The 26,722-nt window shown below is 40.9% G+C and overlaps 1 protein-coding gene across 1 annotated transcript; it reads right to left on the bottom strand.

The window, feature by feature from the left end:
* Window positions 1-1,690: 1,690 nt before the first annotated feature.
* On the bottom strand, window positions 1,691-20,259 carry gan (gigaxonin). The gene is made up of 11 exons (XM_064335519.1): window positions 19,552-20,259; window positions 15,457-15,571; window positions 14,310-14,660; window positions 13,220-13,440; window positions 9,797-9,918; window positions 8,549-8,661; window positions 7,708-7,857; window positions 6,691-6,827; window positions 5,072-5,206; window positions 4,269-4,378; window positions 1,691-3,479 (listed from the first exon to the last, which is right to left on the bottom strand). Exons 1-11 carry the CDS (start codon window positions 19,731-19,733, stop codon window positions 3,298-3,300), a joined length of 1,818 nt encoding a protein of 605 aa, XP_064191589.1. The 5' UTR covers window positions 19,734-20,259; the 3' UTR covers window positions 1,691-3,297.
* Window positions 20,260-26,722: the final 6,463 nt, after the last annotated feature.

The following is a 26,722-nucleotide window of genomic DNA, read 5'->3' as shown; positions in this document are numbered from 1 at the left end:
GACAGACACACACACACAAAATAACACACTAATATGCATGTCAAATTACAACATTCAAACTAGGATTAACACAAAAACATCTAACTACTAAAATTATACAATAATATAAATATTTTGGATTGGGTGAAATTCAATTGGATAAATATTGCCTAATATGGTTTTCTAAATATTTACTAAAGTTATCTAGCAAACTCTAAAATCTGGCTTCCTGAAATACCTCACTATACACAAAATCGCCAATAAAAGAAACACTGAATAAGACTCACAGGCAGAATTCTAAAGGTTGATGATTTCAGTAGTTGGTGCAATTTCGGTGGGGGTGTGCAACCCATCAAAATAAGAAGCTCTGTCCCGTGACTGATACATGAGAGGGAATGAACACCAGGGCCATTCTGACCCCTGAGATCAAGTTGTTGGCCTCTATAGAACCGTGACCTCTGACCCAGGGGTGCAACCCTGACCTCTGAACTGGCAGTCACAGGGAGGGAGGAGTCGACCACAACCATTTGGCTGTTCCAGATAAACACACCCTTTCAAAAAGTCAAGTGTTATTTCCCATCTCACTCATTGTTTTGAGAAACTATCTGAAGTTACTGGTATGTTCCAATATGTTTTCATTGTACACAAGTCTGTTTCGAGACAATCCCCCCACCCCCCAAACATGAACATAAATCTATCAATCCCCAGAGCCATTAAACACTATTATTGGTCTTGTGAAAAAAAATATTTCATGTAAAACTCATAATTGGATTTTAAAATGACAGAGTGTGGAACCTGGGAGTAGCCTGCACACCCTTGGATAAAAGGACATGTCGGTTTCAGTTCCTGCTCTTCGAAGTTTGTTGAATGAAGACATGACTTACATTAAGAAGTTTGATAAATTAGGAAGGAAGGACAACACCTCTTCTCCTAACTGCTACAAATCAAAACTAGCATATAATAGATTTGCTGACCTTGTGTTTTTCTTTACAGAACAATTTCACAGAGAGTACTGAGCCTTGGAGTTGGCTGTACCACATGACCCCTGCATTAAATCTTAAAAGCAGAACAATATCTTTATAAATCAGTCTTTCATTTTTCTGTAGTTATTTAGAAACAGAAGTTTTTGAACCGTTTCGGCGTTTGAGACACTGTTTATCACGTGGAGACACATGATAGTTTCACCTCACCCAAAGTGTCATAACAAACGTCACCTTAGGCACAGGAAGAGGGAGTGAAATAACGGCCTCCAGGGGTCTCTAGATCTCACAATGCTGAAAATCCCCAGTTGTGGTATGCTCAGTCACATGAGTGCTGACTGAATTACCTCCCATCATGAGAGCACCATTAACTCTATCTTTATAATCCACAGTAATCCTATTGTCCTAATCCAATGTCTGCCCCACTCTTTAACCTCACATATGCATAGTCAGACGCATGAACACATGCACACACAAACCCTGCTCATTATCAAAACACACATGCACTCATATACACACACACACACACACACACACACACACTGCTTATTCCAATCTCTCTCCGTCTCTCTTTCGCACACACACACACACACACACAAACAAACACACAAACCCCGTTCCTTCTCTCCACACAGTTCAGGGAGTTGAACTGTTAATAAGACACAGGGAGACACAGTCAAGCCATTTACGACCCTTCAGTACCATTAATAATTTTCTGGTCACCACACTGGTTGAAGAAATGACCCAAAATGCTTTTAATGCTGAGGTGGTAAAAAAAAACAGCATGCCCTAGCTTGTGTTAGAAGCACAATTCAGTTCACTCCATTGCAACAATCCTGAATGTGACATCTGAGCAGTTACCACGGGACAGAAAATGGAAACAAGTTTACTTTGAAATCCCTTCTTTTTTCAGACAGACAGGCAGCGATATAACAGTTCAATTCACACCCCCTACCCTTTATACGGAGGTACAGCTAAATATATATTTTTAGAGGATAAAACCACACCTAGCTCCCAGAGCTACACCTGTAGCTTTCCTTCCACCTGCTCCCCTACAGTACTGAGCTGAGGGGATGTAGCACAGCGCACACAGACAGAGACTCACACACAAGCACCTGCACAAACAACCCCCGCCCCCCTTGACACACACACACAATCTTTTGAATTGGAATAATGCCTGTGCTGCTGTACTACTTGCTGTCATGTGTGATTACACAGTGATGGGCAAGAGGGGCATGACAAAGCCCAGAGCCCAGGTCCGCCCATTTGAGATAGCACCTCATTAATGGCTAACTGTGCCAGCTGGAGACACTGGCTCTCGGACAGAGAAGAGATTTGATTGGTTCAGATTATTTCATCATTAAGCAACTCACTCTACTGGTTGCACCACGAGTTGGTGCTTTGTGAAATAGTGTTTTCCCCACAGTTGCAGTAATCTAATAGGTGCTTCAAGGTGTAGTATGTGTATACACTAAACTTTGTGTAGTGTGTTTACGTCTTTTAGTTTGTGTATTGGTGTGAACTGTAATCGGGTTGTGGTGTGTTCTTTAATTTGTGTGTGCAGTGTTCACAAACTGTAATATGTTATGGTGCACGTACACAGTGACTGATGCGGGCACTATGCGTATGGTGTGTAGACACGTATGCACTGTGTAGCGTTTGTGTGTGCGAGAGCAAGTGCAAGTGAGAAAGTGCCTGTGTGTACACTGTGTGAGAAGGGCAAGCATTATGTACTGTACAATTCTTCACTCCCTGACACTCAGCAACCCTCAGCGTCACAGCGACCTTTGAACTCTTAAAAGAGCAGCCACAATATTGAGCTTGAATTTGCATAATCTAAAAAACAGTCTTCTGTACTCTTTTAAATCCCTCCCCCACAATAAAGCTACATTTTCTTACTCCCAGCAATTACACTCCTTCACAGGAGTCATAAATACAGAGAGCACACAGGGAGTATGGATACAGAAATTATATAAAAACTAAATTAGCGTAATTTCTAAGAAAGGCATCAGAGACCAGCTGCTAAAACAGAATAAAGTCTGTGTCTGTGTAATGACCCCAAGCCACCAGCAGGGGAAGCAGCAGGATAGACAGTGTCCAGACACACCCTCAAAAAGGCCAGATGATTGTACTATTATCAAATGAAATCCATTCGAACTAGGTGGGTCCAGCTTTTAGGCCCAGCTGCGTTCACTTCCTCATGTCCCAATGTTCTTTTTCGCACGGTGATGTGCAAGACCATCTATAAACCAGGGCGAGTTGCATGTGCGGGGGAGGGGTGGGTGAGGGTTTGCAGGCTGGGTGGGACAGGGTGCAGTTGGCCAGGCGGTCGGCCCCTTTACGTGGATTGGACACGGATTCGAAAGAGGCCCTGCTGCAGCTGCAGCCGGAACAGCCGGCAGTTGGCGATGCGCAGGGCTGCGCAGCCAGTCCGGCAGAGGTCAGAGGGCAGCATGGGTCTGGTGCGGTGCCAGGTTCCGGAACTCCGCCGGAACTCCCGCACGTAATCGTAGCTGGTACCTGCAAGGGGAGCCAGAGTTAACACTGTTTCCTGCAGGGGGAACCAGATTTAAAGCTGTTAGCTGCAGGGGAGCTACAGTCACAGCTAGTAAAACTTTTCTTTACAGGGGATATTAATAGTGGCTGGTAGATCTCTGCCTAAAAGTTGACAGCTGACATGATGGCACAAAAAATGGTGATGTATTGACATAATTACATGATGAGATGATTGTACACAAGTTTCATTTTCAAATTTAAGCAGAACCCAAAAAAATATTCTTTGTGGAAGTAAAAGCCTTTCTAAAAAATGACTGAGCAAAAAAGGGGCTAGTGGGGTCTGAAAAGTCAAACGACAAAGGATGACACCATATTCACGAAAAAGATAATACAAGTTTCTAGAAAAATCCAGAAAACAGTGCGACAGTGTTACGAAATCGATGTGTGCTGCAGTTGTGTGTTCCCTTCCCACACCACCCCGGTTACCTCATATGACTGTTCTGAGGCAAAAGCAGCCCTCGCGTCATGCCATTGCGCACAGCGCGAGATCACCACAATGTTTATCGTATGAGCAAGAGGACTGCCACAAGAATGCTACCAGGAAAATGCTGGAAACAGAATGCTAGTAAATACTAGCATGTGCCTGATTTCCCCGTTCACATTATAGCGATGCTACTCACATTGCAGCAATGCAATTCACATTGTAGAGATACTAAATACGGAAGGTAGGCTAGGGTAGCACGCTTGGCGGGGTGGGGTTGAATGGTTATGACTGAAGCAGCCGGCTGAAGAAGAGGAATCTTATTGGCTCACCGGTGTCCAGGTCTCCCACCACATAGATGCTGGCACCAATGGCAACGGCCCCATACACAAAGGAGGAGCTTGTTGTGACACAGAGGCTTTGATCATCCAGAAGCATCCACCTGGTCTCCCACAAAAAGAGGCAGGGCAGCCAGGGACACAGGAGGTAGAGACAGAAATAAAAAGTTAGAGGAAGTGGAGGCATTTGGTCACAGTAAGGATCTTGTCCAAACAGCTATGACTTCAGTCCCCAAGAACAACCAAACAGAAAAGAATAGAGGGACAAAACTTGGAAACATTTTAGCCTGCATGTGATAGAATTTCATGCAGGCTACCACAAACATTTACAGGGTTTGTCAGCGTATAACCTGAAAAGTATAGCAAAAAATACTTACACGCAGTACAATATGATCTATTTCAGTGGTAAGCAACCCTGTTGCTGGAGCTCTACCATCCTGTAGGTTTTCATTTAAACCCTAATCTGGCACACTAATTAGCAGCTCAATTCAGATGGTTAACCGCTGAATGAGCTGTGCTTTGTTAGGGTTGGAGTGAAAACCAACAGGATGGCAGCTCTCCAGCAGCAGGGCTCCAAAATATGTGCCATGAATTATACTGTGCAATGTGATTTCAAATGTCACTCTATTAAAAACGTTGCTAAGCAACAAACCCTATCCTACATATGTTCAACAGTCTGGTTGTAACACCAGTTTGACTGCGTGCTATGCCTTTAAGTCATTCAGGGCCTGGAATTCAGTATTGCAAGATAAATTGGGGAAAACACAGCCCTGCGTAGCCCTATGTCTAAGTCTAACCTTTTCAGTTCGTCGTGGTAGAACTCCGATTTGCAGGTGGTCATCTGGCTGGACTCCGGGTTTTCCGAATCGCGGCTTCTGACGCCTCCGAAAACGTACAGCTCCTGACCCACGCCACACGCCACGGCCCCAAACCTGACGCCACAACAAGAACGCCTTCAGACCACTGGCTGACTGGCTGCTTTTTTGTCTGTGTGGGACTGTCATACTAAAGCTCTGGCAGGCTGTAGTGTCTGCAGGTTTGCCCTTTCAGTGAGCAGCCAATTTTGGGATTGGAAACAAGGTATGTGGACCCTTCAGCCAACCTGTGACTTACATTAAGAGCTGAAACACTGAAACATACCTAAACACACAAAGCAAAGCAGGCTTTCATGGGATCCCTGGTCTCTATGTACTATGTGTTAAATTTAACTAAATTCAATACCTTCATTTTTCATTTTGGTTAAAAAATTTTAATTCATAGTTGACTCAAAGACTCCATTTACAGAATAAAATAAAATAAAATAGAAAGACAAACATCACAATGAATAATAATACTTATACATAATAACTGATACTGATCTTTTCTGAATTAAGTTATTGAATTTCTTAGATCTACACACTACTGTTTTAACCAAAATAGCTAAAAAAGGTGCAACTAATGTTTATTTAAAATAATATTTATCATACATCAAATGTTCAAGAAAGTTTTTAGTTAGTACTGTAAAACAATATTATCTGTAGATTTATTTAAAAAAACAACCCATGGTGAGAACACATATTCCCAGATAAAGAACTCTACTACCACCAAAAAGCCAACATGATTTAATTTTGTGACTAGTCTGCATTCACTAAAGCAGCACTGAAAGGTAGCTGTATTTCTCCAGGCACAAGACCTTGTTATCTGATCAAAATGGTGAATTGTTTCTTGTGTTTGGCAGCAGAGAAAAGCAAAGGACCGTAAACAAGGCAGCAGCTAGCTGGTTATCTGGTTCTGTTGTTATCTTTGTTGAGGTTAGTAAGATAAAAAGCTTTTTAATGGCTTACAAGCTCAATAGAACAAACAAAATTAGACAGCCAGACAACAAGCCAGCAAGCTCTCTCTTTTAGCTAGCAACCTGTTTAGCTAATGATCTAGGTGGCCAGGTGAAAATAAACATATCATTTATATTTTAAGCATACGAGAGCAGTTCTCTTACACAATTTCTAGGCAGAGTGGCAGTTACATTCACACTCGCATCAAACCGGGAAACTAAACTTTTAGTTTAGACTTTAGCAGACTGCATTAAACACAGACACCCTGTCAGCAAAATCAAGGCAAATGTGAGCCTGATTCACGTAAATAGCTGAGAGACAATTGGTGTACACTGAAATGAAAGAAATAAAGAATGATGCATGGGGATAATGGTTTTACTATTAGTGTTTTTCTACTGTTTAAAAAAAATCTTTTTATTGCAAGTATGTGTAATAAAGTATATAATACATCTATTCTATTCTCTTTATGAACTGTCAGATAACTTTTCAAAAGACCATAATTAATCAGAACTAGAACATTAAAATTGTATTGCTGAGAATTGTTTAAAACATGAACATCCATGCCTGTGTTTGAACACACACACACAGACTGAGCGTAATTATACCTCCTTTCCTTCAGGGGGCAGAGTGCTGTCCACTGCTGTGTCTTTGGATCGTAACACTCCACTGAGTCATACAGCTTCCCATAGGAGCCACCACCCATGGCATAGATCTTCTTGTTCATAGTGGCATAGCAGCCAATCTGAGGGAGGGGTTAAGAAAGGAAGATTCAGAGGGGAAAAAAGCCGCAAATGTTCACCCTCCTCAAGTACTGCACTTTGTCTAACTAATCTCTGCAAACATAAACCTCCTTATATATGCTTTCAATATTTTCACAATTATTCACAAGAATACTCTGTAACTATAGTAATTCACCTAAAATTCTGTCACTTGTTGACAAATTTGTATGGAAATACAGTATTTCCAATATTAACATCGATTAATAATTTGTGACAATGAAGCAATGTTCTGATATTTTCAGCATCTATACTTCAGCATTCAGCACATAACAAGGATATCAAAACATAACACAGTCTTAAAAAACTGAAATAATTAATTGCTACATGCAATGCAAAATACATTGTTATTTGACCTGAGAAATGTTTTGAATGATATATAGAGATATGCTGCAGAATATGCCAATTTCCACCACTTTGTTCTCAGTGGGATATATTTGAATATAGCGAACAGAATGTACTATGAAGCAATGCAAAATTTCATAAGATATGAGTTCTTTCAATGTTTATAGGACAGGTGCCAGGTAGGAATGCTTAACAAAGCAGGTTCGATCGTAAGACACTGCTTGTACTTGGCAAGGTCTAACTGCGTGTCAAATATCCAGCGTATAATGGTAATGAAGTGTGAAAGTTGTGTCGCCTATAGCGTCTGCTAATCTTAAGAATGTAATTATATATAGTATATATTTTATATATTTATTTTTTAATTATATGAAATTGTTTTTCAATATAAAATGATATATTTTAGTTGTGTAAAGGAGATGTTCTTGGATGATCAGAAGCTCTGTGCCTAAAGGGGATTGAGGTGTGTGTGTGTGTCTGGGGGGGGGTCAGGTAAGGCCTAACCTTGCGAACCATAGTCATGCTTCCCTGGGTGGTCCAGGTCTTGATGTGGGGGTCATACACCTCGATGGTGAGCAGTTCAGTCTCTCCATCTTCTCCACCCAGCACGTGGATAAATCCGTCCAGCTCTGCGATACCAAAATTCTGCCGTGCCTAAGCCGGGGAAAGCACAGCACTGGCGATCAGAGGAATGTACTGAGCACTGAGACAGATGTACACATGACTGCCCCCCAATAGCACTGATACTGATGTACACGTTACTGTCATCTGCTCATGATCAGAAGAATATGTACACTACAGCCACCTACTGGCGATTGGAGGAATGTACACATTACTGCTCTCTGCTGGTGATCGAAGAATTGTACACATCACTGTCACCTATTGATTTTCCAGAACAACCAACACAACACCAACCTCTGCTGAAAGTCAGACAACTGTAAACAATGCTCAAACTGAGATCAAGGAGACATAAAGAATAAAATGTAATTCTATACAATAATATAAATAAAATGAATATAATTTCATCTAGCCTGTCTGATGGGGATACTACGGACCTACTGCACATAGTAAATAGTTGTTACAATTACATTTAGGCATTTAGCAGACACTTATACCTACAGGGACTCACTCAACTTTTTTTAACATCCACATATACATGCAGCTAGATATTTACTGAAGCAATTCAGGTGCTCAATCCCTCGCACAAGCCGTACAATGGCAATACTTTGTCTGGGAATGAAACCAGCAAACTCTGAGTTTTAAGCCCAGTTTCATAACTTCAAGAGGGATAAAGCAGGAGTCAGGGGGTCGGGGGTCAGACGTCAGGATTGTAAGGAGCTTTTACCTGGCTCATAGGGGGGATGGGGCTCCAGGTGTTGGTGTCAGGGTCATATCTCTCCCCGCTGCTGAGAACAGTCTTGGTTTCATCCATCCCGCCAACCACAAAGAGGTAGCCCTCTGATTGGACAAGAGGCATTGGGGGCAGGGTCAAATGACTGATTGCAACAGAAAAAATCTCACGGCACAAAGTTCACAGCAGTCACAGATAGGAAATCCACAATCCACCACAGGAAATAGCATAACAGAGTGTTTCAACAGCAGAGTTCTTCGTGCCACCACCTAGTGCGCAAATCATACGTTTGTGGGGTTAAGATATCAGCTGATATTTTTTCTTTTTTTGTATTGCACATATAAATCAACAGATAACCAAGACTGACAAAACCTAAATTTTAGACTCTTGATCATTCAGTAATAAAACATACAATTCATGTTAAGGTCACAGGAGGGAACAAATATAGTAGCATTATGAAAATGCTTTTCACAAAAATACCTAAAGATAAGAGAAGGCAATATAATGATCTTTTATTAACTGACATTTTCTTTATGTTTGATGCACAAAAAATGGCCTCTTTTTTAGAACCATGTGATCACTCACCAGTGGAATGATGGTCAGTGTGTTTTTGCAACATCTTTCTGTAATGGTTTTGTGTTCCTGTTTCATTTTCACTATGACTGTGAATGTGACTTGCTTATAAACATTGAGTAAAACACAGTTTGGGCCCAACGCAGACCAGTTGAATAAACCAAAGCCAGCCAAAGTAAATTCCTTTCTTCACCAACACTGTAACAAGTAAAAACAGTGGATGAAATATGAAACCTGAAAACACAACAATTTGCTCTGGAGTACTTTTGGTGCTGCAGTGGTGCCGACAAAAATCATCACTGGCTGGGAAATAACCAGACAAGAATTTCCCAAACAATTAGTTTGCAATGTAAAATACACGTGTTTGAAATTTGTACCAATGTCAGATATAGTTATGTATACTTCTCACTTCTGTGCCACCTGTACAGTAACCTATGCATCCACTATTTTGATTGTAGTTCAGATATATTTATTTTGGTGGTATTTCTTAAACTATTTTAGTTTATTTTATTTTTTTAAACAAAATACATCACTTCAGCGTATTTGTCAGTGTCATGTTAATGTCATCCACACTCTGAACAGACATAACAGGCCAAAAGGACTGGGTTGTTCTGTGAGTTTTGAATGTGAGCCTTCATTGGGGGCTTTGCCAGTTTTTTGGGTACTGACCCGCGACCACCACTCCGTGTCCCGTCCGGCCGATGGTCATGGGCGCCAGCTCGATCCACAGCTGACGGTTGGGGTCGTAGAGCGGGCACATGCAGCGCGTCACTGCCGACGGCTTGCGGGTGCTGCACAGGAAACAGGAAGTGTGCCATGACCGCGTCCGCTAATGTAATCTAAGGCTCACCCCAACCCCCAGCCCTCCTCTCTCCCCTTAAAAAATATGATAACCAATAGATGACTGCGCTAAACACTGATTACATAAGCATTACTGACAACCCCCCCAACCAAAATCTACAGAAAAGAGAGATGCAGGGGTTGGGGGGGGGGATATAATCGCTGGTTACTATAATAATTTTGCTGATTACCACCATCATTGTTTTTGGGGCAAATCTGCACTTTTCAATGAAAATGAAGTATAGTTCCTTGAGTCAAGGTCCAGCCTTTCCTAGATAAAGATAATCATCGGTTGTGTTTCTTTTCCCTAGCCTGGGTACATAAAGCACCTCCCCTCCCCCAATATTTAAGAGAATGGCTATGTTGAAGTTGGTCTGGTCTCCCAGTCCCTTTCTCGCCCTCTTGTGAGCACTTCAAGTTACTGCAATCAGCGGCAAATGAAAATTAATTTCCATGGCAAATTATTGTGACTTGCTATTCCCGTTTCATGGCTTACATAATGAAATGGTTAGGAAAAAGCCAGAATGTAACCTGCACTGCACATCTGTGGCCAACCAAAGGCCAATGAGCCTGAAAAAAAGCTTTCATTACTTATTCATGGTGATCTGTACTTCTTTATCTTTAAGAACGGTAATGCACTGGAATAAACCAACCTAAATTTAATAAGGTCACATTCTGCATAAGCTGTGAAATGTGATTATGCTGCCACAGATTTGCATAACTCCTCTCTCATGCTCCGCTCTTCTCTCTCAGACTCCCTCTGTCTTGCTCTCCACAATTCCCTCCATCCCTTCATCTCACCATCTCTACAGTGTGAACTCAGTGGCAAAGGTCTGTAAAATTAGAGACAAAATGATTGTTTATCAAGCGCTCCACAGAATGAGTACCAGGACCTGAGACATGAGGCTACAGCTACAGAACCAGAAACACTCAAATCTAGCCCTCAGGCCAAACAGTAAAACTGGTGATGTGCGAATGCATATCTATTTTTACTTTGCAGGGCATGTACCTCATTGACAAAACTGATTTGACTAGAAATTTGCCTACCTCTATCTCTAGTGGTGGTTGGCTTAGCATGTTAAATGCCGTTTATAAACAGTAAGTCACTTTGACTAAAAGCCTTTGCCAAGCCTCTGTATGTGTACTGTATGTGTGTGTGAGTGTATATAAACGCACACACACAGCTAGATGCAAATGTATTGGGACAGTGACACAATTTATGCTGTTTTGGCTCTGTACTCCAGCACAATTGATTTGAAATGAAACAATGAATATGAGGTTAAAGTTCAGACAGTAAAATTAAATTTGCAGGTATTTACATGTATATATGAGGAACCATGTAGGAACTGCAGCAGTCCTTGTTATTTAGAGTCCACCATTTCAAGGGACTAAAAGTAACTGAAGAACTGGCTGTTCAGCTGTTTTGTCATCCACTGTACAGTACTGTGCAAAAGTCTTAGGCACCCTAGATTTTTAAATATAATATATAGTATACATTTGGTCTCAGATGTTTATTTTTTGTTTTCTGCATTAATGTGTCAGTAGAAAAGAGCAAATTTGAGATTTTCAAAAAATTAAATTTTACAGATACATTTTTGTATTTTGTTAAATAAAGTAATATTTTAAGTAATAGACTACTTTTCAGATAAAAACTTGATCAAGGGTCTCTGGGATCACCTGGAGAGCCAGAAGCAAGCGAAACAGCCAAAATCTGCAGAAGAACTGTGGCAAGTTCTCCAAAATGCTTGGAACAACCTACCAGCCGATTTTCTTATAAAACTGCAGGACAGTGTACCTAAGAGAATTGATGTAGTTTTAAAGGCGAAGGGTGGTTTTTAGTTTTAGTTTTTAACTATTTACTGCTCTTAATATTATTTTTACCTTTCACTTCATTATTTTTGAAAGCATCTTAGCTGTACAGCATTTTTTTACAGGTGCCTAAGACTTTTGCGTCATGCACAAGAAAGCTAACAAAAGCTCTAGAGTTGATTCTAGGTGTGGAATATTTGAAGTCTGTTGCTGTTGTGTCTCAACATGAGGAACAAAAAAATGTCAACGCCAGTCAAGCGGGCCATCATGCAGAGGAAAAATCTAAATATTGTATTGGCCAGTAAAGAATTTTCCCGTTTCTGGCTTTTGAAAAACTCCTTGTCTTGCTGTAGGATGCGCTACAAGTGCTTCCCAATGACTTTGGAGCCATTTGCTTGAACTTGAGCAGATAAGATGCTTCTGTACACTTCAGAATTCATTCAGCTGCTGCTATAAGCAGTTACATCATCAATGAAGACAAGTGAGTCGGTACCTGTGGCAGCCCAAACCATAACACCCACATCACCATATTGCAGTTTCTTTTGGCCTCCACACTTTGCTCATGCCTTCATTCAGATAAAAGTGAATCTTGGTCTCAACTTCCCACAAGACCTTTTTCCAGAATTCTGCAGACTCTTTTAGGTACTTCTTAGACTGTAACCTGGCCATCCTAATTTTATGGCTAACTAGTGGTTTGCATCTTGCAGTGTAGCCTCTGTTGTTCTGTTCCTGAAGTCTTCTGCAGACAATCACCTCCTGAAGAGTGTTTCTGATCTGTCGGACAGGTGTTTGGAGGTTATTCTACATTATGGTGAGAATTCTTAGGTTATCAGCTGTAGAGGTCTTCCTTGGCCTACCAAGCCCTTGGCGATTACTGAGCTCACCAGAGCTCTCTTTCTTTTAAATTATGTATCAAACAGTTGATTTTGGTGAGCCTAATGTTTGGCCTATGACAGTTTTTCTTATTTCTTATAATAACTTTCACTGGCACAACTCAGGTCCTCATGTTGACAAATGCCAATAACAGACTCCAAAGACAATCAAAAGCCTAGATTAGATACTGAAAGCTCTCTTATACCTGCATTAAGGACACAACTGAACACAGCTGACAAATCAGAAACCATTTTTCCCAAACATTATGGTGCCCTGAAATGGGGTGACTATGTATATAAAGTGTAATTTCTACATGGTGTATGGTGAAACCAAAACGTATAAAAATACCTCTTACTAAAAGCTGAGAACTGCACAGAGCTTGTTTGATTACAAATCTAAAATGTCCCAACCATTGCGGAGCTCACTACATACTGTGTATATTTATATATATATGTATATATATATATACACAAACACACACAAATAAATATCATTGAATAATGTACTGTATATTCTTTTGCAGATTAATTCATGCCATGTACCCCTGTCCCATTCCAAAAAGATACTCACGTCCTGTCCTCGCCCCCTACAGTAATGATGCACTCAGAGTAGCCACGGGGTTTGAAGGAGGCCAGCAGGGCCTCTCCCTGTTGGGACGCTCCACCAAGAGGGGCGTGGCAATACTCCCGAATCACCTCCCTCATCAGCGGGTCTCCTAGCATCTGCTCTCTCAGGTACCCCGTGTCCAGTCCTTGTACCCACACTGATGACATCACTTCCTTCATGTGGACCTGAGAGAGAGAATGGTTAAATTACCTTTTTTTTATTTTTAAACCTATACTTATTTATTCATATTACAATACATGCAATATAATTTTTTTATGTTCTTCACATCTTAATGGTAATTATCTTTTACTATGTCAATATGTGCATTTCTTAATATTTCTGTTGTGATTATTGTTAGTCATACCTGTTGTACATGTGGGTTCCATATTCCTGTACGTTCTATGTTGCTATGGCAATATTACTATAGTTGTCTTTCCAAAACAGCAAATTTAAATAGCATAAATTGAATTAATTGAGATAGAGAGACAGAGAGAGGGAGCGAGAAAGAGAGAGAGCTAAAGGCATTTCCTAGCATGAACCGTGTAATAAAAATGAAGAAAGGCAAAGTTAGCTTGAGGGATAACAGAGCATGTAACACATGGAGAAGGGACTACAGTGAAGACAGTGCCATGGTGGGAATTGAACCCCCATCCGGGGGATTCATATATATATATATATATATATATATATATATATATGGCTTGAGAGTCAGCTGCCCTATGGACTGTGCCAAACTTATTGCCAATATCAGGTTATAGTCTGACCAGATACACAATTTTATGTTCCTTCCATCCTCCCTTTTTCTGAACTGCAGCTCGTTCCAGTTGGTAAAAGGAGTTTCTGCAGTTACAGATCATCCATTACCAGAAAGTCAATCCCTTTGGCCGAGCCCCCTTAGTGAATTGTCAGAAGCAGCATTGGATGTTTGTCAAGAAGGGAACGAGACTGTTAACATTAGACATGAAGCAAGCATGTGGTCTATCTATATCTGTACAGTGTTCAGTGTCGTGGGGGTTCAAAGAAGGGGCTGATGGGATGCAGGAGGTTCACTCACCCGCCTCTCCACAGGGTCGTGCTGGAGCCAGCGCACCACGGCCTCCAGCACGTGCTTCTCGTTGCCCACGTTGAGCTTCTCCATGGCCAGCAGCTCGCGCAGCCGGTCCGGGGGGAGCTCGCGGAACTCCTCCGTGGTGACCACGTCGCGGAAGTGTGTCTGCAGGAAGTCGGTGGCGGCGTGGTGGACGTGGTGCAAGCAGTAGTGCAGGGAGAAGAGGCGGATCCCGATGCAGTTCTCCGCTGTGATGCAGGTCTCCAGGAACTGGCAGCACAGCAACTTCAGGTCGGTCAGGAGGAGCAGGTCTGCGGCCTGCACCACGTCCTGGATGGTGTCCTCGCTCAGCGTGATCTGTGCAGAGAGGTACATGCATGATCACGCACACACACACACACACACACAGACACACACACACACACACACACACGCGCACAAGCAAGCACACACATATGCATGTGCACATATTCATACACAAACATATGCACCCACGCATGTGCAAGCACACAAAGATACACAAACACAGACACACACATATGGTGAAGCCTTCTTCAGCCCTGATCTTAAAGAGAACCCATTCAGCCTTGTGTCCACATCTAAATGAGGGGTTCCCAAACATTTTCATTTTAAGGGCCTTCAAAAGGACCATCCTGTGGCTGAGGACCTGAATGAAAATAATATTTTATACCTTTATCCAACACCCACTGCAGACTGCAGTGCAGTGGCTATTTAACATACAAGTCCATGGAAGCATATCTATATGATGATGTCATACATTACACTTTGGATTTATCCAAGACATAGCTATTCATTACAATATAAATATTTAATTACTATAATGGTAACATTATTGCCAAGCATATGTAAACAAGTTTAAACTGAATGTCTTTATGTGTTTATGGTAATACAAACAAAATATTTTTTCTAATGTGGTGAGATTACCACTTCTTGGACTGTTGGGGGTCCCTAGACCACAATTTGGGAACCCCTGCGCTGAATTACGTACTTCCAGAGAAGAAGAGACACTCAAGAAATGGGGGTTGGAAATCTCTGAACTAATAAAAATACAATTTTCTCATTTAAAATGGCTCATGCTATCATGACATTAAGACTAAAAGCATCCCACACACACATAAGCACACGAACACACCTCTCCACTGAAGATGTAATTCAGGATCTGTTTCATTATGGGCATAGAGATTCCCTGCAGCTCAATGGTATAGACAGAACCATCCTCTTTTGGTGGGTTGTAGTTCAGCTTTGTCCTATGAACAAAAAAACAGGCAGACACACAAATGAACTACTTGGCATCACTACTCACTGGCTGTTCATATGTCTGCAGGGCACAGGCAGCTAGTGTCTATGTTTCCCTTTGTTAGGGGTTCAGCCCTACCCCTATTGTTTTCATATGGTTTTTCATTTCATTTCATTTTTCATTTTTTCCCCTCTGTATATTTGCTCAATTTCCTGTGGGATGGTAAACCTAGAGACTTGAAACTTGAAACATGTCACAAATGTGTGAAATAAAGACAATGTGAACTATCACCTCAATCGGCCACATGGGTGCGCTATAATTGAAGTAAAAAAATATACCCTTTAAAAGGTCATAACTCCCACACCCGTTGTCCGAATCACACAATATTTTGCGTGACTATTCCCTCGAAGCACCTGCACATGCATGCTGAAGGTTATGAAAGTCTGCCATATTCAATTTTTTGCTGCTTTGCATAATATGTGAAACTATTTTTTCACTAAGGCTTGTTTGTTTCTTGACCAATTTACACCAAACATGATACACAGCATTAGTGCACCTAACCATAGTAACTAACCAATTTTGTTAATCTGAGATGAGGCGTGGCCAATCACGTAAAGGGCCATAAAGCACTTAACGTTAATCCAATTTTCATAAAACTTGACAAAGGCTTGATGAAATTTCAGGTGTTTGGTCGTTGAAGTTGGTAGTCCCTTCACAACAAATATTGCCTACACAAGGTGGCGCCACAATCAACAGTTACACGGTAGCCCCTTTCAAGTAAGAACTCCAGTACCCTAAGTCCAATTCACAACAAATTTGGTCAGCAAATTCCTTAGAACAAAATGAACATGGATACAAAATTGCATGAAAGTCTACCAAAATTATCTTTTAGCTAATTTGCATAATATGTAAAACAGTTTTTTGCTTTTATTCTTCGATTAGCGCCAAACTTGGCACATAGCATTAATGTAAATAACCATACTTAGAAACAATGGTATAAACCAGCTATATTGGACAAAAACAATGGGAGCCCTGAGGAAATTAATTTCAGATTGGGTGTGGCCTATGACATTAATGATCATAACTCATTGACCACTCTTCCAATTCTCACAAAACTTGCACTGATTTACCACATGGCTATTGTTCTCAATAAGCCCCACTGTGACTGATTAATATTTCCCTAACCAGTAACTAATTTCCCATAGACATTCATTGTTTTTTCAGTGTTAAACAGGTATATTTCTCGTTACTATATATTTGCACAGCTACGTCATATTGCTTTAATTTCTTATATGTTTGCCGTTTTTAAGGTCTTCACGGGCTGAAACCCCCCAATTGCTGCTTGCAGCTATACTTTTGCGTGTTTTTGCAGGAGGTGAACACCAGGGGGAGTGACATGAAGAACACAGGAGGTTGAATCCTCTTGGCCTCCTGAATGCCCTGCCTACAAAGGGACCATATGTCTGTCAATGGTGTTTCTCCCAGGCTTCTCTTGCATTGTTCTAAACTATAACAGGACTAAGGGTATGTACCCAGGGACAGGCCCTACAGTCTTGAAAGAATTTTGGATTTAAGTACATAGGTTACGTTCCAAATTGGATAGTAATCAGATTTTTAATGCATAGTTGTGCAATACAAATACTGAGCTGAAGGGTGGTACAGGTGCTCAGAGTCAAAAATGTGGCCTGTAAACTCATGTCTTGTTATTTTATTGACTAAAACTTTGGCACATTTCTCTGAATACAGCCTCACAGCCCATTCTTTGTGTTTTGTGTTTGCAACAGCCATATATCTTTCTGCAGGGCCTTTCTGCAGCACCACTAAATTATCACTACCCGCAGTAACTATCATGCTGAACCATGCACACTGTGCCATGCCCAAGGTTTTTCCTGCATTGAAATGTCTTAGGCACCCGCCTAAGTGTTTTTTTTAACCAACAGAAAACCCTTAAAACAATCAGAAATGGTCCCTGAGTTTACTGGCACAACTTGGACATAAATGCCACTGCATTTCAAGTTTGAAAAGTTTTGACTCCTTTCAAGTTTACGTGCAACCATAGACCCACTAAATTAACTTCAGCAGAATCCACTCAGGTGTCCGCTACAGACGTGATTTCCAACTGAAACCGCCTACCTTAGTAATGTTTGCCGGTTTTGTGTCTTTGTGGGCAAGTGTCGGTTTATTTATGAGGCATCTGCTGACTTTTAACATAGATCATCATGGATGTAATTTACCATAATTCCGTGAAAGTACCCGAAATATGCGATAATGGTTTTTACTAATATGCGATCTCTTTACAATGGAATGAATGGGAAATGGTTGAGAATTTGGCAATTCTATGCAGATACCAGATTAATGCGATATCTGCAATGTGACTAAGTGGATTCTACTGTAGTATATAGAACCTACACTGTTTTTGGCTTATATGTGCAGACTGAACCAAGAAATACATTTCTGAAAAATCCTTTTACAAGGTACAAGTAACATAGTGACAAAAGTATGGTGGAGCATCCTTTGAGTGAATGTATGAAAATAATTTAAATACTTCAAGGTGGCATTTGTGCGGATTTATTAAGTTGAAAGGTTCATATTGTACCCTATGTTTTGACTGATAAAAATGAAATGAATTTCAAGGCATATTGCAATTCCAAATACCATGTGTTTCCATGTGTGGTGACGCACCCATGAATGTGGTATTGAATTCTGTTACACTATTCCAGTAACAATCTTATCCTGACCGTACCAATGCCAGGTGTGGCTGGCAGTTTTTTGGGTCCACCTTTAAATGATGTTGACATTTAACCCTGAAGAACACTGAGGTCAGATGTACAATAAACCTTGGTGTCTGTAATCTGAAGAAATGAGATTTGGTCTCTGCAAAGCATAAGACATATAGGCCTAAAAAGTATAAAGCTACATGCTAGAATAGTGTGGCTACTTGAAAAGAACCAACAACTCATTGCAATTACTGAATTACAGTTATGGCTGGAGGGAAAACATGTACACGTGCAAGGCTGGGAAGATGAGGAACAAGTTTGGGTAGACCTGATCCAAAGAGACTGAAAGCAGAGTGATTATGTCAGTTAGTCGAGGCAATTTAGCCATAACATAAAATCTGCTCAGTGTGGGTGATAACAACACGTAGGAACGGGCTTTATAATAGCCACATTTTACTCCTTTGGAAAAGTATTTGTATGATCAGAAGCAGTATCCACCTTTAACCGCGTTGGTCGCGTGTGTGCGTGCCAGTTGCGTGCCTGCATGCCAAAGACTGGTCCCTCCCTGCTTGTCCCAACTCTGGGACAGCACTGCACCCACGCCTCAGAGCTCAAAGAACTGCCAGCCTCAGATGCCCCCAAGACATGATTGAGTTCGCGCGACCAAACAGACGCTGTTTTCTGAGATTGCTGCACGTTGCAGCAGCACTCGCTCCCCCTACGCGTCAGAGGTGTGGGTGACGCGGGTTCAGAAACCGGGTGAAATGCTGGAGACTAACAAGGTGATAAACCTGAAAGGACCCCCAGCCGAACCTCACCTAAAAATACCCCCAGGTGGCCGGACGGGCAGAAGCTTGCAAGAATTGTGCACACCACCTTGTTTTAGGCAATTGTGTGGCGTGTGCATCTTGAGCGTCACCAAGATGAGGTTACAGTGTTTTGCCAGACATGCATAATTTATATTAATACTGTTCAAGTCGCGGCATGTTCACAATGAGTGTTAGCGGTACACTGACGTAACTACCTCCTATTTCGCAGGTTACTTCTGAACAGTAGGAAAAGCAGATTACTATGGCAAAAATCAAAACTTCTTGTTCGAAGCTAATACTTCACTGAAAGATTTCTGACAAGAGTGTAAAATATGCAGCGGGGGAACGGGACGAAGAAGTTCTAAACGATCTCTCACGCAGTCGCTGACAAAAATAAACGATTTCAGTCTGTGAGACAAAACAGCCCGCCGAGTATGCATTGCGTCGGTACAGCGCGTACTTACCTTATGTACGGGCTAGCTGCTGCCAGTATGTTTTTCTGAACGGGGATCTCTTCGCCGTCGATTACCAGAACGGCATCTTGAAAGCATTGTTCTTGCCAGAACGAGCGAAGGGCCCGGAGTAGTTTCCGTGAATGTTGCGGGTCCGCTACCACCGAACCAGCTGCTGGTCCAGAATCTGACATTGTTCAATTGAGAACCGACTAGAGCTAGCTAAATCTCCAATAATAAAAAACCCGATGTCATCGACCAAAGGGACCTGTAGTGTACAGTTGATTCACTCGATGTAACTAGCAAGCTTGTTATCTGTCAACTGGAAAAATATCATATACAGGCAAATTGGTAGCAAACTGTCTTCAAAGGAAGCTAGCTAAGTTAGGCTATTGTTTACCACACTCTGCCAAGCCAGAAAGCAAGCTACATCTGTGTGTTTTTTCCCATTTACATTCGTTGCAAAGATAGCTAAATCAAACGATCTATCATCCAATCTAGCAACTTGTTCACACAATTCAGCAAAAGTTAACTATTTCTCGTTATCAGTTGCAGCGTCACAAAGAAAGAAGAGGCACTGTGTTAATTTAGCTTCCTCGAACATGACTGTCAACCCGAAAGATCAGTAATACCACAAGGCGTGGACAGAAAACATGGCATATGTACAGCGACTCCTTCCAATATACCGGCCCCGCCCGGCTCACTGTATAAACGTCACATTTCAGCGACTTCAAACAACACATGCAGGAGCCGGATGTAAACAAATCCTGAGTTTCCGTTAGGGTTCTGACGCTATACTCACGTGTCGACCAAGGTGCCAGGGTTTCTTTTTTATTGCAAGAAAAGTATGTACGGATCAGTTCAAGAGAACATAATGATCCCAGACATTACAGACAATGCCAGGGGGTTGATATTAAAAATAATTACATAAATTAAAAGGAAGAAAAATAATCACAGAAATATCTTAAAAAGAGAACGTACATTTATTGTTTGTACAGCTTTTGAATTTGAGGAACATTCAGTGGACTTAAAATACAGTTGATTCCTTAATACAAACAGAAAAAAGAGGTCTCGTTTGAAAATGTACATTTATGTATTTGGTACTTTCCTAAGGGGTCAGGCTTTCTCTCCAAGCGCAGAAGCTCTCCATTGAAATCCATTTATTTCGGGTTGTCTTCGAATTAAAAATAAAGGTACTTCTGAAACGTTTTATCTTATCATGTGGTCCTTGTCCTCTTCTGGAGAAATTGAACATTCTATCGTTTGATAGAATAACAAATAATTTAGGGTAGTATTCACGTTAGCCACCTTCCTTCTATACGACTGCAAACTGCACGATATGAACGGGGTGATTTTTATAGACTGATACGGTAGCCATGCGATAGTCTGATTGCAACCTACTCAGCCTACTGGTTAATAGGTACCTACTGCACGATTTGAATGGAGGTGATCCCTTAAAAGACTGGGCTCTATTAAAACGAATTATATTTGCCGTATCGGGTGGACTCATGCCTTTTAAAATAAAAGTGAACGGCGAACGTCCCCCCCCCCCCGGTTGCTGTACTGGACGTGCTGTTTATCCGTATACTTAGTTGGAGAGGGCTTTGCGAATACATGGCCATAGAATCAATATTCATAAATTGAATTCTACAGTCAAGAGCCATGTGGTCATGCTCCACTAATTTCAAGAGCAATGACAGGCATATTTATTGACCAGGAGATGTCACTAGAGAGGCCGGTTGCGAAGACAATACCTGACTACACGTATTGTGTTTATGGATTTAGAGGGTTAAAGCTATACTTTACAATCCAAATGCACAATATTTAAGGTCAAAGTTTCTTCCCACAAAGTATGTGAAATATAATTGCAAATGTACTTACGTATGATAAATGGCATTTAAATCTCTAAATGTGTGTTGTTGGCAACCGCAGTGTTCCAGATTACCCAATTCAGGCAAAACTGCAGCACCTCAGACCTCCCTCCTCAGGCCCCTCTCATGCAGGTATTATCGCCCCCCGCTTTTTAGTACTTTTATTATTTTCAGAAAACGGTATTATCGCCCCCCGCTTTTTAGTAATTTTATTATTTTCAGAAAACTATTTAACCAGTTATAGATACGCTAACCAGGTCGCACAGGTTACATCCAACAATCAAGTTAGCTAGTTAGCTAGCTAGCTCGTTGCATGTAATCTCGTTAGTAGCTCTGAGCTGCAAACCATTATCGGAAAAAGGCTGATATTTCTGCTAAAGCTGAACAACAGCTTTCTGGAAAAGGAAGTGATGTACTTCATTCGTCAGGATCCTACTACTAACCCCATTGGCTCACAGAACTGGGGACCTCAGGAGGGAGGTCATGCTCAACCCCCATTGGCTCATAGAACTAGGGGCCTCAGGAGGTCAGTTGGACCCTTCTCAATTCAGGTCCAGCAGGACTTGGAGTTGTCACTGGAGGGCGGTTCCCTTACATTTAACTTCATTACCTACCACAAAGTCCAACAGGGTTGCGTTGTCACCTTCAAAATTATTTGCCATGTTTGCAAAATATGATGCTCACATTTTATATGGTTTACATGTATTTTTGATTTCATTATGTAATTTGAAATTTACAAGTCTGGAAATTAATATATTGTATGCATTTAATACTTTTGCCAATCAAAGTCAAAATATTCTCTAATGAAGGATGCCACATGGGGATTCAGGGAGTGCTGCTTTCTTCTGGACTTTTTGTTCAGACCAACGGCTGATGTGGGTCTTTCAGGAACCCTTCTTTTGCCCTATCAGCGTTTCAAAAATGTTTTATTTTGGTCAGTTTGTGTATTGTGTGTGTATTATGTTGTGTGTGTGTTAATTGCTATATTAAATACGTACAAATCCATACAACTGGCTGGATGTAATATGTCTGAATTCTTGATGTGCCATATCTTTGTCTGTTTAACTTTCCAACCCCTCAACCCTCACTCTCCATCACATCAGTTATAGGCTAAATTGGGGCTTCCACTCAGTGCCGTTTCAACCCAGAAATTGCAAATCAGGAATACGCACTAGAAAAAATAAACGTCCCTTCATCAGATGAATAATCACAAACATTTCCTCTGCAAGCATTTTTATTTATTTATTTTTTTTGGCCAGAAGTGTAAACAAAATAAAAATTAAAAAAAAAGAAAGCCTAAAAGGAGAAAGCCTATGGGGACACAAATATGGTGCCACATTTTACTGCTGTCAATGCATGAAGTTATTTGTTGAATGGACTGAACTGATCCACGTACAGGCTCATAACTGAACATGCTCAGTTACTCATAGCCTCACGTTCCTCAAAATTAGTGCAGAATACATCTCTTAAATACACTAAAACAGCTTAGCATAGAACATCTGTGATTGGCTGCAAGCTGAAAACTCAGCCTAAGTCATTCATCCAGTATGTTCTTACTCAGACAGTATGTTTTGCAAATATGGTAAACTTTATTTGGCCTAAAATGTATTGCTATACAACGCTGTATATAGCTGGACAGAATACATGTCAATTTCACATAGCAAATGCGGAAACATTGCATATTATAATTCATGTTTCATTGTGTGAAAAATAATTACCTATAGGGACTAAAACACTGAGGTCAAGGTCAGGAAAGCTACCTTTTTCTGTAGTAGTAGGCTACCCATCACTGAACAGCACAGTGTACACAATTATGCGCTTACGTGTGGGATCATATAGTGGAATTTTGATGCTAATTGTATTGCTTTCAAGAAGCAAATAAAAATCCTACTATTTCCTTAATTTTGAACTGTTCTGTATTTGTATGCTCTGAATAGAATCACTTCTTCAGCATACATTTGTCTGGGACTTTATGAACCGGTAAGTTCTAGTTGGTTTGTATCTACAGCCACCAGGCTCTTCCAGATAATTATGCAAATATGCATCTGTGGTAATTACTGATGCCGAAGATTCAGCTTAGTCATTGATGGGAGCCCAGATTTGAAGGCAAAGATTAAAATAATTGTATTACTGTTCAGATAGTAATTACATGAAGCTGTACTGTACTCACTGAAATACAGTCAGACTCCAGTAAAACGTACTGTGCATTGGTCATGGGAAGCACTCAACCTAACACGCTAGCTCAACCACTCTGCTCTGCTGCAGCAGGGCGACTTGCACTCCCTGCCATCCGGGTGAATGGTTCTCACTCATCCAAGCCATTGAGCTTCTCCACCTTAGGTCCCCAGTGGAGGAACAAACTTCCCATTCCTCTATGAACCACTTGGTCATTGCCCATCTCCCGCCGTGGTCTGAAGAGGCATCTTTTCAAACTGTACCTTGACTAAGTAACTAGTTTGCATGGCACTCCCAATCTAGTATCACTCTTATCACTTGAATGTTTCTAATTTGACCCTGTAGCACTTTCATGTTACACTTGTATCTCCATCCAGAACTTACATTGGACTTGTATTGTTATCTTGATGTAGTAGTTCGTCATCATGCCTCCTAGTTTGACTTACCATAACTTTCTGACCTAGCCTATGCGTACTGTGTGAAGTAAACATAATGTGTTCATGGCTATGAATAACTGTTGCATAATGAGTATTGTACCATATCGGACACGTGCTTTGTAATTCTTTCAATGACCTTTAGTATGCACTTACTGTACGTTGCTTTGGATAAAAGTGTCTGCCAAATAAATGTAATGTAAAAGCATAGCTGGGATAAATGGCCTGTTCTTGACATTATGTGTTCTTGTGTACTTATGAATATAATATAGTAAAATCAATTCCCAAGAAACAAAAAATAAAGTTAAGGTTGAGGTTAAGGAAAAGGTTTACTTCATTGTCTCCCAAGGGAGAAAATTGTTTTGGATCAGAGAGATCCTTCTGCATAAAAAAATGACATCTCACATTTCACATTCACAATTCATACATTACAATATAAATATTAAATATAAAAATACACACATCACCATCTCATATTATATACATCCATCTGTTAGTCCATCTACCAATCTGTCTTCTGTCTATTTATCCATTTGTCTATCCACCTCCAGTTACTTATTAATGAGTGTTATTGAGAGAGGGATAAATTAGTGTTTGTAACGGTTGTACTTGCATAAATGCACCCTATAACTCTTTCCAGATTTCATTAACTGGCAATACAATGCATGAGAAGGATCTGATGTCATCCTGTTGGTCTGTCTGATTAAAGATTGCTAAAAGATGTGTTAGAGAGTGTAGGGTATTGGCATCCCTATAATTTTCCCAGCTATCTCCACAATTATGTACATTATCAAATCCTTCAGTATTTAGTCCACCATTCAGAAATCAGCAGGAATATTTTTCTATGCTTCTTGTGAACACCTCCAAAGTTCAGTCTTGAAGTTGGTTGCATTTTCTGCTTTTTTCGATGCAAGTAATCCCAATCACATGCAATGTAGTTGAGGTCTGGACACCACTGGGTTAGCCAGTCCATTGTCCTGAGAACACCAGCAGCTTGATCTTCTAAGCCGTGTGCTTGGGGTCATTATCTTGCTGTAGAATGAATGTCTCCCAATTAAACATTGTCCAGAGGGTATTGCATACGTGTTAAATGGTATTTATCAGAATTCAGGATGCCTTCAGTCAAAACCAAATCATCAGCGGCAGGTGTGGTTATACTATGCCAAACTTGCACTGACCCTCCAGCATGCTTGACTGATGGTTGTAGACGTGGTTACAAGAGCGTTTCATTTCTTTGGCAGCATACATTCTGGCTTCTCTTACTTCTAATTTAGAGTCATTGGTTCATAAAACCTTAATCCACATCTCAGGTGTCAAGTCTCAGTGTACTTGTGCAAATTTTCTTCTCAGTTTATTTCATTTTCAGGGCACCATAATGTTTGGGACATATTGATGTTATGTAAATGAAAGCGGTCATATTTAGTACATTGTCACATATCCTTTGCATGCAATGACTGCTTGAAGTCTATGACTCATAGAGCGCCAGGTGCTGAGTATCTTCTCTGGTGATGCTCTGCCAGGCCTGTTCTGTCCTCAGCTCCTGCTTGTTTTTGGGGCTAGTTGCCTTAAGTTTTTTTTCTATCATCTGAAACATATGTTCAATTTGGTTCAGATCGGGAGAATGACTTAGCCAGTCAAGAATGTTATAGTTTTTGGCTCTGAAAAACTCCTTTGGGGCTTTAGGAGTATGCTTGGTATCATTGTCTTGCTGTAGGATGAAGCACCACGCAATGAGTTTGGAGGCATTTGCTTGAACTTCAGCAGATAAGATGCTTCTATACATTTTACAATTCATTTTGCTGCTGCTAACAGCAGTTACATCATCAGTGAAGGCAAGTGAGCCTACTCAGCCATACCTGTGGCAGCCAAACATGCCCAAACCATAACACCCCCATCACCATGTTTCATGGACTGTGGACAGTTCTCCGGCCTCCACACTCTGCTCTTGCCATCTCTCTGATATAAGTTTAATCTTGGTCTCACCTGTCCACAAAACCTTATTCCAGAACTCTGCAGACTCTTTCAGGTACTTCTTATCAAACTGCAACCTGTCCTGTTTCGAAGCTAACTTGTGGTTTGCATCTTGCAGTGTCGCCTCTGTAGTTCTGTTCGTGAAGTCTTCTGAAGACAGTAGTCACAGACACATCCATGCCTGCCTCTTGAAGAGGATTTCTGATCTGGGACCTTTTCAACATTAAAGTGAGAATTCTTCATCAACTGCAGAGCTCTTCCTTGGCTTACTAGGCCCTTTGTGATTACTGAGCTCACCAGTACTCTTTCTACTAACTGATGTTTCAAGCAGTTGATTTTGATAAGCCTAAGGTTTGGCTTGTGTCTCTGACTGTTTTTTCTTATTTCTCAGCCTCGTAATGGCTTCGCTGACTTTCATTGGCTCTCATGTTGAAAAACGCCAAAAACAGACTCCAAAGACTAGAATCAAGACTAGATACTCAAGCCTATACCTGCACAAAGAAAGCAATTGAACACCCCTGGCTAATCAGAAACATTGTGAAGCCATTTGTCCCAAACATTATGGTGCACTGAAATGGAAGAACTATGTATAAAATGTGCTATCATTTCTACATGGTGAAACCAAAATTTATAAAAAATACCAATTAATAAAGTCTAAGAATCTGAACTTCAACCACATTACAAATGTAACTCTGTGCAGTACAGAGCCAAATAATGGAAACATAAATGTCT

The sequence above is a fragment of the Anguilla rostrata genome, chromosome 5 (genome assembly GCF_018555375.3).
Source record: "Anguilla rostrata isolate EN2019 chromosome 5, ASM1855537v3, whole genome shotgun sequence".
Lineage (NCBI taxonomy): Eukaryota > Metazoa > Chordata > Actinopteri > Anguilliformes > Anguillidae > Anguilla > Anguilla rostrata.
This window is presented reverse-complemented; position numbering and strand designations above follow the sequence as displayed.

Bases quoted from the DNA above. Each gene is read 5' to 3' on its own strand.
- gan (XM_064335519.1), bottom strand. From the start codon at position 19,733: ATGTCAGATTCTGGACCAGCAGCTGGTTCGGTGGTAGCGGACCCGCAA. The intron at 5,207-6,690 runs GTATAATTACGC...TTGTGGCGTCAG, and splicing joins TGCCCCCTGAAGGAAAGGAG to GTTTGGGGCCGTGGCGTGTG. The intron at 4,379-5,071 runs GTTAGACTTAGA...GTGGGAGACCAG, and splicing joins TACCACGACGAACTGAAAAG to GTGGATGCTTCTGGATGATC.